Raw genomic sequence first — 14,253 nt, 5'->3', positions numbered from 1 at the left:
GACATTTAACTATATATATGTTAACTTTAATATATACAGTACTGTGCAAAAGGCCACCATGCTACCATTAGATTTGTTGTTTTTGCAATGTTATAGTGATCATATATAATTATTTCTCAGTCTCTCTATTAAAATACAACCAGAAAATACAGGAAATGTTTATGTAGTATTAAAACTGTATAAAAATATAAGCTGAAGTGTCAAGTGTTTAGGGTAAACTTCCCTTCCACTTGCGCAATAGCAGGCAGCTTCAGGATCTCTTAAACCTAAATGAAATTAAATCCTAATTTATAATTCTAATGGAATGACTTCAGGACTTCAGTCTCCTCAAAAAAGCTCAAGATGTGTTTCGTGCCAAGAGAGGTCACACTAAATACTGATGCCTGAAGAAGACATTTAATTATGAGAATTGTTTTGTTTTTAATTTTGTGTACATATTTCCTGTTTTTTCTGTTTGTATCCTAAAAAAGAGTGTAATAATATATTGTAATATAAATATGGATGGACATTAAAACTGTGCAAAAACAATAAAGCTGGGGATGGTGGCCTAATACTTTTGCACAGTACTATGTATGTATAAATGTATATACATATATATAAATAAATACATATACATATACATATACATATACATATATATATATATATATATATATATATATATATATATATATATATATATATATATATATATATATACATATACATATACATATACATATACATATACATATATATATATATATATATATATATATATATATATATATATATATATATATATACATATACATATACATATACATATATATATATATATATATATATATATATATATATACATATACATACATATATATACATATATATATACATATATATACATATATATATATATATATATATATATATATATATATATATATATATATATATATATACATATACCTTTAAGGGTACACAATACACAGCAAAATCACTAGTGTTAAATGTACACTGCTGGTGTTATATGAGTACCACCAGACCTGGTGATAACCACAAATATACACCAGCAGTGTACATTTAACACTGGTGATTTTGCTGTGTAGGTACAGTAATGTCCCCAAAAAGGTACAACATTGTATTAGGTTTTGTAAACTTTGTTGTGTTAGAGCAGAATGATAATAATGACTAATAAAACTAGACACACACATCTATAGCATTATCAAACCTATAATATGTAAATATTTATTATATACAGTATAGCATAAAGTAATATATTTTAAAATTGCATGACCTCTACACCTGACATACCACCGGATGGATAACTTAGAAGGTACAGTACTTAATCTGACAGAGATTCAACCAATTCATTATATGCTTTTCCTACACACCTCGCCAACCAATGCAAATAGCAAGGTCTGTTCTTTTTCAGGTCATAAATGTAAGTGAATTACTTTGCGCCTGAAGTCTTTGCTCTTCCATCTCAGACTCCACACACTCGCAGGCAGTAATTAACTACTGTTTTTACTGGCGTCACTCTTGTTTTTCCTCGTTATTCCCCCGAGAACATCGAATACATAATATCCTGTTTGTGCCTAAAATTTGCTGTCTTTCATAAAAATAGTCTGTTGTCATGACGACCCGTGTTAACAGAACTGAAACATCTTCTTTGCACGGTTGTTTACACAGCAAAAAAAAACTTTGTGTACGTATTCGGCAAACAGATTTTGCAGAAGTGTTTGTAAATGATCGTAAGTATGTTAGTGAAATCTCTGCATATAATTGCCTATCAAGATTCATTGCGAAAAGCTCCGGAAGCGCAGATTTCCATACCGCACTGTTGCATTTACAAGGACATAGATAAACATTAAAGTCACCATTGACAAAAATGTACAATAGTATTTACAGTAGGAAAAAACAATTGTTTAGAACCGTTAAGGCAACATGATACAATGAGAACTGTCCCTATTAACCTCCTAAGACCCGAGCTTTGGTTTGGCTTGCATTATCCAGCTATTTGGGGTTAGGAAGAACCAATAAATATTTCTTTGAGCACGAAGCAGTGTAATTGTCCAAGTTTGTGTACAACAGGTTCAGTTACACAGAATTAAGTATTATGGTGCAAACAACAAAAAATGTGATGTGCACATATGTGGACACACCAGGTCTTAGGAGGTTAAGATGCTTTCAGTATGTTAAAAATGGTTCAGATTGACCCTTAAAAGTAAAATAAAAAAGTCTTCCTTAAAATCAAAATTTCTCAAATTAATTTGTAAAATTTCTCTGGGACTTTTAGGGAAACTTGACATACAATTTTTAAAATATTTGTTTCAATATGACCCTCATGCTGGATAAAATGTCATTTCTTTTTGTAAAGTGTTTAAAGCACTGTTTTAGACAATCTGATACCACGACTGTATCTGGGTACCGCCAAGGGTTCCGCATCTCACGGCCAAAAACCGTTTATTTCGCTTAGTGGTATCAAGTCCAGCTGGCCTCACAATAGACCCTGACTCACCCCTCATACATTGAGATTCAGTTTCCTTTCCCAGCTCGAGTCTCTCGCGCTACTGTCAATCACAGCCTTTATTGGTGGAAGCAGACCTGACACCCTGGACCTCATGTGAAACCATGGCCGACAGGAGGCAATAAGCCGGAGAATAGCAGCCATCTCAAAGTAGTCCTCCATTTAGCAAGTGCTTTTTTTCGCTCTCTTTGCTCCAATCCTGCATTAAAGATAGAGAAGAGAAATCAATAGAGGTTCACAGCATTAGATAAAAGTCGCGAGCTTGAGGAGCAGCCGTGTTAGATGTGGTAAATTAAACCAATCAGAAATTTCCAGAGGCCCTCGGCACACAGAACAGTGCTATCTCACATCTGTCCATCTCCCTGCCCTGTCTCTGCTTTGTTTGTTCTTCATGTAGTTTAGTCCTGACACTTCATTTGTTGATCTATCTGTGATGATGTGCTTTATACTCTGAGTCAAACCCTCTTCATCGTGTTTAGAGTAAGGAAAGATGTTTTTTAGCTGTGGGATATGTTCTTGGTTAAAAGCTGCATTTGGGCTAAAAGAAACAAAGAAATTCCACGGACCATGAAAAGATGCTAAAGATCATTTTGTTTTGATGGAAAGAAAATGACAAATCTTAACAAACATTGACCTCCGCAGAACTAATTCCACATCCCTCGCTTGAATTAAAACCGTGTTTTGCTTCATCATATTTTTGGGAAACTATAATCTCTGCCTATCAGATGAAATTCGTATTTAGATTCGTTTAAATCTGGTTTACGGCTCAATTTTGATCGTTTGTTACGCAAAACCTGTTCTAATGAAACCAGACAGAGAAAGTGAAGAAAGCAGCGTGGACGATAAAACAAAACACATGCAATTAACAAGCAAAGGGACATGAATTCCCTGTAGTAACACGCAGACACCATGTTAGAGTTTTATATGCAGAATTTTAAATATTTCATCCTTTAAGGCTTTTGTCTACATCTGATTGTTTTGTTTTATTTTGAAAAGCCTGTTTCTAATCCTACACGGAATGGATAACAGAAAAGCCGGGATAACAGACGACGTTTTAAAGACTTCCCTTGGGGCTGGATTTTGACAATTCCCACCACTTTGTAATTTTATTGATAATAAAGAGGATGGCGAGGAGGGGACTTTTGATTTTTGCCAGAAAAGCTAGTTAAGGACAATCAATAGTACATCATTGGAAGAGTTTTGTGATAAAAGCCCTTGGTTACCCTGGCAATCCATCACTTGGCCATACAGATAGGTCAAACGAAATTATATTGCGCTTATCTCTCTACACCAGAAGAGTAACAGAGACGCGGATCAATAGGCTTATATATTGTTCTACTTGTGTTGTAATGGAAATGATGTATCGCTGATTTAGAGCCCTTTGGCCGCCATACACCAGCGATACTGGTCAAATGTGAACGCTTGATCCCATGAGAACACTTCAATTTTATGATAGACATTTAAAAACCAAGTATACCATATAATTTAATTTTCATGAAAATTATTTTTCAATCAGAGAGTGATATGAAGTTATGCAAAAGTAAACAGGAAGGAGTGCAGGTTACTGTGGTGTCTGTCTTTTTGATATCCTAGTGGTCGCCTTATGCAATACAGTAAGCTTCAGTTCAGCCCCTCAAGTCTCCAGGATTTCTGCTGGTTTTACGCGTCTGTTTGCAGCCAAATGCCAGCGGACACCGGTTTAAGTTAAGCTCTTACGCGGGATAATTAACATTATGGGAATCTGAAGCACATGTTCTTTGCAAGAAAGGGCACGAATTGCGTTTTCGGTAGGCTTGGATTGGTTGAGTATTAAGGATGCGCCCGTGAGGAACCGACCCATAACGGAACCAGCCGACACACAGGCATAAGCTGCCAAAAATTAATCGTTTTTATAAAAAGTCGATCTATCGCTTGTTAGCGCAAACTTAACTAGCATTGACGTGTAGTTTAAATATAACTTTTATACACGAGGAAGGTTCTTGCACCAGACGCAATGCATTTTAAAATATCATGGCTTAATGTTGTTTAATATCTTTTATTCGTTAAGAAAGTGTTTTTGCACACTTATAAGTGATGTCGAAAGACTTCACACCATGCGAGGTGTCACCAGAGCTGCACGCGCACTTGTTTGCGTCCAGTTTGCGCTTCTGCTGGACGTGAACAGAGAGCGAAAGGGGAAAAACTGAGGAAGTGAAACGGGCTAATTACTCAGTCCATCCCTCATTTCCATATCCAGAGAGAGTGTCTACTGGCGCACGGCCAATCCCTCATGCAGCGCAACGTAATACATGACCCTCTATCATTATAACGCCGACATGCGCAATCTGCACAACGGTAACAACATCTAATATCTCTTATTCAGTGACCCCGGGACTGTACGGGACTGCCTGCTTGCGTCCGATGCATCTGCGGATCGGAGCGCCGACGCGAGCGCACGAACATGTCCCGAAGAAAGCAAGCGAAACCCCAGCATCTCAAATCGGACGAAGAGGGAGCACCGTCGGATAAAGGTCCGAATAACGGTATGCGTTATTACCAGTGTGATTATTTCTGTGAGTCTTTAGATGCAAGTTTCTTTTGGAGGAATATAGCAACGGTTTATTGCTCGTGTCGAGCCACACTTCGAGATGTGTGACATATGAAGGTTAGTTTTAACATTGAGAGCACTTTGGACTTGGAATTGTTTACAAGAAGTTGATTTAGAAAGCATATATATCATACTACCGAGTTAGTTTCGCTTGCAGGCGAGAGAAAAGTCCGGTTAAAGTTTTAGAGGCGAGTTTTATAAAACGTTATTTCGATCAGAGAGTTTTAATGTGATTCTGTGTATTGAACTTAGTTGATGATTTTAGTACTTGAAACTTAAAAATATGTGCTTTTGAAAAGAAAAATGTCCATATTTGTGCAAAATTACGATTGCTTAACGTGAAGTCCTAAATTCTGGCGTTATTTTCAGTCATCGAGCTATAAAATAATAATTTCTGTTCATTTTATTTAAAATAATTGTACATTTATAAAAGTCCGGTTTTTAGTTCGTATAATTTGCATAATTAGACCTAGTTCAGATATAGGCCCTGCATTTATTAAGTTTTGTAATTTATAAATGATTTGTTCAATTTAAAAAATTTAACATTATACAATTTAAAGCATAACATTAAATATTAATTATAACCAGTAACGGTAAACCAGAGTTATACATTTGTAATGTAATACTACTACCTAATTTGTGCTTTCGATGAAGTACCTAAATAAACTTGTTGGACGTCTAAAGTGTAAAAAGAAGTGTTTCTCTACAAGACAAAACCTTGAACATTCGTCTGTTTGCGTCAGAATAATTTCTTTTGTCATGGAAATTCAGTTATTTACGTGGCTACATGAAAATCCTCACACTTGGATTGGTTTAAGTCGAAGTTGTATGTTCATTTAAATCGTGTTAAAGTATTTAATGCAACACAAAGATCGACCTAAAAGAATAGATTCAGAGTTTTAGTTTGAGACAGTTTGAGAGTGAAAGACGTTTATTGTCCTTCAAATCGGTTTTAATCAGATGATGCATTGTTAGCAGGCCTGTGCTATTAGAAGAACAATTAAAAGAGTCGACTGAAAACGGTAACAAACTTTGTAAAGCAGTGGTAAATTACAACTAATATTTTGTATTTTTATAATCATTTTATTTAACAGGGTGACTATTTAGTTAATAAGCCAAGCAAATAAACAGAATGGATGTTTCTTTGCGTATTATATGTTTCAGGGTTTTTTTATGAAAAATTTATTAATTTGTTTTATTATAAGACATCTGCTGAAGCATTTTGAAATTTCCCAAAATTAGCAAAGAGAATTAGAAAGAAAATGTAAATTTCTAAAAAGTATTATCAACTCCATATAGCTTATGTATTTTAACACCTACTTACACCATTTATATTTCTTTATCTGTTACAGGGCTGTTAACTTTTCTGTTAAATTTATAATGAAATAACTTTCATATTTATATTCATTCAAAACTCAACATTTCACACTTTTTCAGTTAATATGATGGGGCGAAGTATTTTTGGGGTTTTATCCTGATATGGGGTTCTCACGGTTATTCCAGAATCTTAGCTGATTGTTATTTTTCTTTTATCGAAGGCAACACAATCATTCAGACTTTTGTGATTGACCTTGTAGTTCGCCTGTAACCGCCATTCATCAGCCCTGTACAGTAAGGGTTGGTTTAGGAATAACATTTTCGGTATCTTTTTTTGGGATTTGCAAAAACTGTTTAAAGAAAAACGAGACATTGTCTGTGGTGTCGAAATAATCCACCTAGGAGTCTAAAATCCTCTATGCTAACAAAACCACGGTTACCAGCTGAGCACCCCAGGAATCTCCAAAGTTTTTTTTATTTTAGCAGTGGCTCATGCAGCAGGGCCCCACAGTTTGTCTTTATTTTCTGATTTAAGAATTTGACATATTTATCTCGCTGTCAAAGTTTTGTCCCTCTGTTTGTCCCTAAATTGTCTCCCTAGGTTTTTTCTGCGAATTCATTTGGACTGCTAATTTATGTTGATGAGTTTAAGACTCGCTTGAACATTTAAAATTGATTTGTAACATGGGCCTTAAGATAATTGGTCCGCCTCACTAGATCAGTTTCAGTAAGGTCTCACCTTTTGATGCTGAGTTATTTCAGACCACCAACATAGTTACAGGAATAAGGCGAGCAAATAACCCACACTGTAACTATTCTAAACGAAGCCTTACAAACAACAAGGAAAAACATATCAACACTTCATCACAACGTTATATCAGATATATTCTTTTGTTGTTTTCCTTTACCCATATTTCTTTCTTATAGTGTCTCTCGTCGTTTCATGTTCAGTATACAGTAGTTACACTTGGGCAAAAAAGTAGGAAAACAAAATGTATAAAACCAATCTACCCTTGCATTAAATACAAAAACTTTAAAAATATATATATATAAAAAAAACTAAGCAAAAAAAAATCACTAAGTAAAAATGCAAATAGAAAAGAAAAAAGTAATTTAGAGAAAATATAATTTTTTTCTTTTATTTCTCATAATTTAATGTGCCAAAATACCAAACCTTTTATGCTTACATTATAAATTAACAATGTTTAATTATTTATTTGTATATTTACTCTGGAATTTTCTGAAATATGCTTAAATTACACAAACCTAACCTTTCAATCGCTCAGAAAGTTGACAACCTGTAGAAGTATCTTTAAAGTTATTTGAACTTGACGTAGACGTGGTGTTTTATTGGCTGTATTTGCAAGTATCAGAATGAAAATCTTATCAACTAATGCTCAATTGTTTTATTACGTATCAAATGTTTTAACTTTTATACGTTTTTTACAGATCTTTTCTTGCTGATTTTTCAAAAATGCTTTATTATTGGTAATGTTGTTGTGTATTTTATTTACTGATTCCGTAAGGAAATATAATTAAACAGATTACCAGTTTAATTTTTTTTTTATTAATATTTTTTTATGAAAATACACAGAATATACTGTATATATATTTATTATGACCAAAATGACATAGTTTCATTTTTGTTAAGGCTTAGCATGTTTTGTCTGGAATTTAAAGTTGTGTGCTTCACTTAACAGTGTCAAGAGGAGAGATATTAGTACTTCAAATTCTTCAGGAAATAAGAGTGTTTGATAGCAATGGAGAGTTCAGATTAGTCAATCAAAGGCTCAATTTGCCCTCAACTGACAGTGCAGCTGTGAATTGTATAAAAACATTGGAAATCAATATCTCCTATAGAATTTCATTAAGTTCCCGTATATTCAATAGATAGGTCGCATAATTTGATGGATTGTCTAAAGAAAATTATCATCTGAGTCTTTGAAGCATGAGCACAAAGAGGCAGGCTCTTAGTAATTGGTAAAGTGGTACAATTGATTTAGTTTATCTATATTGTTCACTCCTCCGAGAATAGCTGTGAAAAATCTATCATCTCTGGAATTTCTATTCACACGTTTTTCTCTGTCTTTATCTCTAGCACTTCTCTTGAGGGGAGGAGATGAGGAGGACAGCAGCACTGAAAGCCACAGCGGTGGCGAGGAGACGCACGTGTGCGAGAGGTGCTGCGCTGAATTCTTCACGTGGTCTGAACTGCAGGAGCACCAGCAGAAATGTACGGAGGACCCTCCTGTGCTGATAGTAAAAGACAATGAAGAAAAGCTGATGTCCCGAGGATCGCCCACAGAGTCGTTCTTAAGCGCTCAAAGTGACTCGGCAGAAATGGAGACCAACGAACAGAACTCTGATCTGGCTGAGAAAGTCGACGAGAGCCTCGGCATGCCCGAGGAAACCCAGGTCATCGATGTGGATGACGACATGGATATTAGTATGACCGAGCATGAATCTACAAACAATAGCCCTCTACCACTTGAGAATGAAAATCCTACTTCTTCGCCTGATCCTTCTGTAACCAACCACTATGATATGCCCAGCACCAATGTGACCCTGGAGATTCTTCATAGCACCAGAGTGGCAGTTGCACAGTTTTCCCAGAGCATTCAGTGTGCGGGACCTGGAGGCAAGCTGACCTCGGCTGCGATACCCATGATTCTAGAGCAGTTGATGGCTTTGCAGCAACAGCAGGTTCAGCAATTACAGCTCATCGAACAGATCCGCAGCCAGGTCGCCGTAATGAATAGGCAGCCTACGCAAGCCGCACTTAATCCTGCCTCGAAAAGCTTGCCCTCTGACTCTAACACTTACAATTTCCAGGGCATTGCTCCGCCTCCTGTACTTCCATTATCTGGGGTCATGCCCTCTACAGTGAATGGGCAGGCCTCTGTATCCCAGGCTTCTATGCTTGGGAGGCCACCATTGCTCTCCTCCCAATCAAACAGTGGACAGGCCAACTCTAGAGCTATGGACAGTGTCGCTTCTTCCTTACCAAGTTCAAGCCCTCATCTCTTCAGCTACAGTGGGTCTTCCCCACTCTTGCCGATCTGTAGCGGATCACTCTCTAATGTTAGTAACACCCAGTCCATAAGCACTCCCAGCCCATTATCAGCTTGCCAGAGTAGCCTCCTCAGCCCCTCTGCCAACCTACCATTACTACCTCAAAGTCCTCCCAACGGAGTAATCTTTCCCAATCCACTGGCCAGCATAGCAGCTACCGCCAGTGCATTAGATCCACTTGCTGCAATGATGAAGAACCGCAAGGGCAAACTTCCCGGGGTCTCCATTTTTGACACCAAGCCTGCTTCTGAAGACCCATTTTTTAAGCACAAGTGCAGGTTCTGCGCCAAAGTGTTCGGCAGTGATAGCGCATTGCAGATCCACTTGCGCTCGCACACAGGTGAGAGGCCCTTTAAATGCAACATTTGTGGCAATCGTTTCTCAACAAAGGGGAACCTTAAAGTTCACTTCCAAAGGCACAAGGAGAAATACCCTCATGTTCAGATGAATCCGTACCCTGTCCCAGAATATCTGGACAATATCCCAACCAGTTCTGGGATACCCTATGGAATGTCTTTTCCTCCAGAGAAACCAGGACCTACTTGGTTGGACAGCAAGCCTGTTTTACCTACAGGGCCGTCCAACGTGGGTCTACAGTTGCCACCCACGGTACCAATTATTGAAAGCTTAAGTGATTCGTTTACAAGTACACCATCTGAAAGATCTCCGCACAGGCCCTCGCCAGCCAGAGGTGAACTGACACCTTCGTCACCCAATCCCACTGGCACTGAGACAGATATGTCCACCACGATATCCCCTAAGTCACACAGAGACGGAGAGATCATACAGACCTTCAATACGGAGGAGGTCCACTTGCCGGCCAACAATATGACTCGAAATGATAACAACCTCAGCTCTTCAAACCACAATCTGCTTATACACTCCATGCCAACAGCAACACCTGTTAAGAGCAATACCCCTGAGTCCCCTAATGTTACTTTAGCAGTTAATAAATCCTCTTCTCCCCCGCTAATCTCTGATCAGATTAAGGCCAAGTTCCCATTCTGTGGTCTCCAAGACACATCTGAGACATCGAAGCTCCAACAGCTTGTGGAAAACATCGACAAGAAGATGATGGATCCCAATCAATGCGTGATCTGCCACCGTGTGCTAAGCTGTCAGAGTGCATTGAAGATGCATTACCGCATTCATACAGGTGAAAGGCCATTTAAATGTAAAGTTTGCGGCCGTGCTTTCACAACAAAGGGTAACTTGAAGACTCACTTTGGTGTCCACCGTTCAAAGCCTCCCCTCCGGATTCAGCATTCCTGCCCGATCTGTCAGAAAAAGTTCACCAATGCTGTCGTGCTACAGCAGCACATACGTATGCACATGGGTGGGCAGATTCCAAACACGCCGCTTACTGAAACTGTCTATGAGAAAGATACCGATATGGAGAGCTTTGACAGCATGAGTACTTATGACGACGATTGCTTTGATGATATCTCATTTGAGGATGAAGGGGATGTTGTAGAAAACAGTGAAAACACTCTGAGCTCTTTTTCAGAAAGTCCACCACCCATCTCATTGCTCCCAACCGGTGTACCCGAAACTAAAAGCGCGGAGGGTGACTCATCTGTCTGTCCCAGCCAATCAAATGAGAAAAAGATGGTCAGATGCAGACCTATGGATAATGATCATCATGCTGTTGGGCGTACCGCCTCTGGTGAGATGGAGAACCAAAGCATGAGGACGAGTTTAATGCCACAGTCAAGTTCGATTCACATTCCAACATATCCCACACATAGTCAACCCGAGGGACAACACGAGCTCTCCACCTCACTGAACATCTCCTCTAAAATTGTAGAAGGAAGTACAAGAGGAAAATCTGAAACGTCAGATTCTCCTGTAACAAATTTAGTCAATGGGGTGACTCTTAATCAAACTGGAATCCAATCGATCAATTCTACAGTCAAGAAAGAAAACCTTTTCAACGTGCAATGTTTCAGTAAGGAACATGGTAAGAAAAAAATACTATATGATACTAGTTAAACATAGTGTTCCTGTTGCTAAGTTAGTAAAGCAAGTGTTTGCAGCCCAAAAGTTTGTGGTTTTGATTAACAGGGAACACCCATACTGACACACTGATTAAAAACATATAGGTTAAATGCACTGTAAGTCGTTCTGGATAAAATCGCCTGCCCAAATGTAAATATAAACACATTAATCTGTAATTGTGAATACTTAACACCTTGAATTGTGGAATTTGCTTATTAGTTTTAGCTTTTGATCTATTTGATTAATTATATTTGTATTGAAAAAAACCCAAATTCTTTATTGTTTCTATTTACAGACGATCTTCAAAGGACCACTGAACAGGATACAAAAAATGCCCCGGCTCTAGTTAAAATGGAGATGTCTGTTTGCAGTAAGCCGTACATGCTAAAAGAGGGGCCTTTTCCTGCATTTAGCATTCCGTCTCCCACCGCCCGCTCCGAGGTGATGATACCAGGCGTCACCTCGCTTACCGGACCACCCCCTCCTCGACGGACCCCCAAGCAACACAACTGCAGCGCATGTGGGAAAAACTTCTCCTCTGCCAGTGCCTTGCAGATCCATGAGCGCACACACACAGGCGAGAAACCCTTCGGCTGCTCTGTCTGTGGGCGAGCTTTCACTACAAAGGGTAATCTTAAGGTACGTGACCATTACCGAATACAATACCACTTTAAGAAAGGATGTGTTAATTTTTGACACACTTTTTTGTGTTTTGCTTTTAACACAATATGTGTAATTTGAACACATTTTATGTTAAAATAAACCCTAAGTTGTGTTAAAAGTACAGAAACACACAACTGTTGCAAATAGTTAATAATAAAAAAATAAATATTTTCTCTGCTTATTTACAGGTGCACATGGGCACCCACATGTGGAATAACACCCCTGCTCGTAGAGGTAGACGTTTGTCTGTGGAAAACCCAATTGCCCTTCTGGGAGGTGATGCCTTGAAATTCAGCGAAGCATTTCAGAAGGATTTAGCAGCGCGGGCCATGAACGTGGACCAAAACTTCTGGAGCCGATATGCAGCGGCTATAACTAATGGCTTAGCAATGAGGAACAATGAAATATCCGTAATTCAGAATGGAGGAGTTCCTCAGCTTCCTGCTATTACCGTACCAACGGATAAAGCTAGTACTGGAAACAGCCCACCAATCACAGCCCTTGAAAAAACAGGCTTAGATAGGGGTGCTGGACAACACTTCTCAATGATGATTGATGACAAAAAAGACATTGGAATCAATTAAAAGTAAAGGTGACATATTTCTCCTTACTAGGGTTGATATTAAAGCGTCTTGATTTAAAAAAAAATTTAGAATATGCTTTTATTTGTGTGGAAAAATATTCAGTTTATCTTATCCTGTACTGGCACTTGGTTTTCATTTCACCGATGCTGGGTTTAGTTTTACAATTATGCTCACTGACTGAAACCTTACACTTGATACAAGGGCATTGCTTTGAGATAAAGTGATAATTTTATGTTGTAAATATGTATTTTATTTTATTTCCTTTTTTGATGTTAAATATCGTTCCATTTATGGAAAAGGGAACATGTTTGCGTATATTAACAAACGTTTTGATTCCCACACTGTGGTCTTAATATAGCTACAGCTAAAAGTATGTAACTTTAGACCCCAAAAAAGACAGAAGAGAGACATTGCAGTGTTTTTGGAAAGAAATGTAATATTCTTCGACATCCCACTGCTTTGCTGCTATGCATAGGATGCAGACTGTTTATTTTTATGTAAATTAAGAACACCACTATGAAAGCTAGTTTCAATTTAGCTGCCATCAACAATGAAGTGTTCCATTTTACACAATGTTATTATATTAATAATGCTGATCATGTGCTGTATCTGTTTTATTTTCTGACTTGTTTCCCTTTACATGCAAAATTAAATAGTGGGCCAAACTCTGAATTAAAATGTGTTAATAAAGATCTTACATTAAAAACACTTTTAAACTTCAGTTGTATAGTTATCTATAAAAAGCCCTTGTAATGCGGGACGATTCTATTTCTCAAGATTTTTCTAAGTGTATTTTACAGAATATTTCCAGAAACATTACGGGACAAGGGAAAGGAAAAAAATTAAAAGAGCTTGTCTTTAATGGTAGCCTTTGTCTTATTTACTGAGTGTCATGTGTTAGATCTGTCATGTTACAGGTCATTTTAGTTTTTTTGTAGTGCTTTTTTCTTTATAAAATATATTGTTTAGGTATCATTTAATGTTGGGAGAAACAGAAAAAAAAACAAAGGATCAATTTTCATAAGATAGATAATGCTGAAACAAGGGATGGGACATTTGATGTGTCTTCTGCATGAATAGGAGACACTATTTTTATATCCAGATACATCATAACGGGATTTAAAGTGTACTCCAATTTTGCTTTTCTGTCTGCACATCAGTATTTTTACATAGAGCAGCTGAGGTGGGCTCTTAAACACACTGACTGAACTGGATTTATTTCTAAGATGCAATATTGCCACCTCCCTCAATAAAAAAAATCTCAGACTAAATATTTTGTTTGTTATGATTTATTATGAGTATTTGAGAAAACGCCCCCTCCCTTTCTCTCTCCCTCCCTCCCTCTCCCCCCTCTCAATTTCAATTTAAGTGTGCTTGAAACTAAAAAGTTATTGGCATGAAAAAATCTTTAAATTTGTATTGCCAAAGCATTTGCAGTTGGACTGTGTACAAATAGTGCAAATAAAAGTAAAAATAAAACAAAGTATATAGTGCAAAATTAAACATAAAACATTATAGTTATA

The 14,253-nt window shown here is 37.4% G+C and overlaps 1 protein-coding gene across 4 annotated transcripts in view; it reads left to right on the top strand.

The window, feature by feature from the left end:
- Positions 1 to 14,001, top strand: part of sall3b (spalt-like transcription factor 3b) — a 34,656-nt gene extending 20,655 nt beyond the window's left edge. Inside the window, exons 1-5 of one of the 4 annotated variants that reach the window (XM_065288744.2) lie at positions 4,124 to 4,790; positions 4,872 to 5,031; positions 8,512 to 11,445; positions 11,779 to 12,122; positions 12,335 to 14,001. In XM_065288744.2, the coding sequence (XP_065144816.1) occupies positions 4,950 to 5,031; positions 8,512 to 11,445; positions 11,779 to 12,122; positions 12,335 to 12,730 (3,756 nt within the window). In that variant the 5' untranslated portion in view covers positions 4,124 to 4,790; positions 4,872 to 4,949 and the 3' untranslated portion in view covers positions 12,731 to 14,001. Of the gene's footprint in view, positions 1 to 4,122; positions 5,032 to 8,511; positions 11,446 to 11,778; positions 12,123 to 12,334 lie in introns of those variants that run through there. The other 3 variants (XM_065288757.2, XM_065288739.2, XM_073812724.1) reach the window with 3 other exon arrangements.
- Positions 14,002 to 14,253: the final 252 nt, after the last annotated feature.

Source organism: Paramisgurnus dabryanus, chromosome 19, assembly GCF_030506205.2.
Source record: "Paramisgurnus dabryanus chromosome 19, PD_genome_1.1, whole genome shotgun sequence".
Lineage (NCBI taxonomy): Eukaryota > Metazoa > Chordata > Actinopteri > Cypriniformes > Cobitidae > Paramisgurnus > Paramisgurnus dabryanus.
The sequence above is the reverse complement of the archived record's forward strand: the minus strand, read 5'-3'. Positions and strand labels throughout refer to the sequence as shown.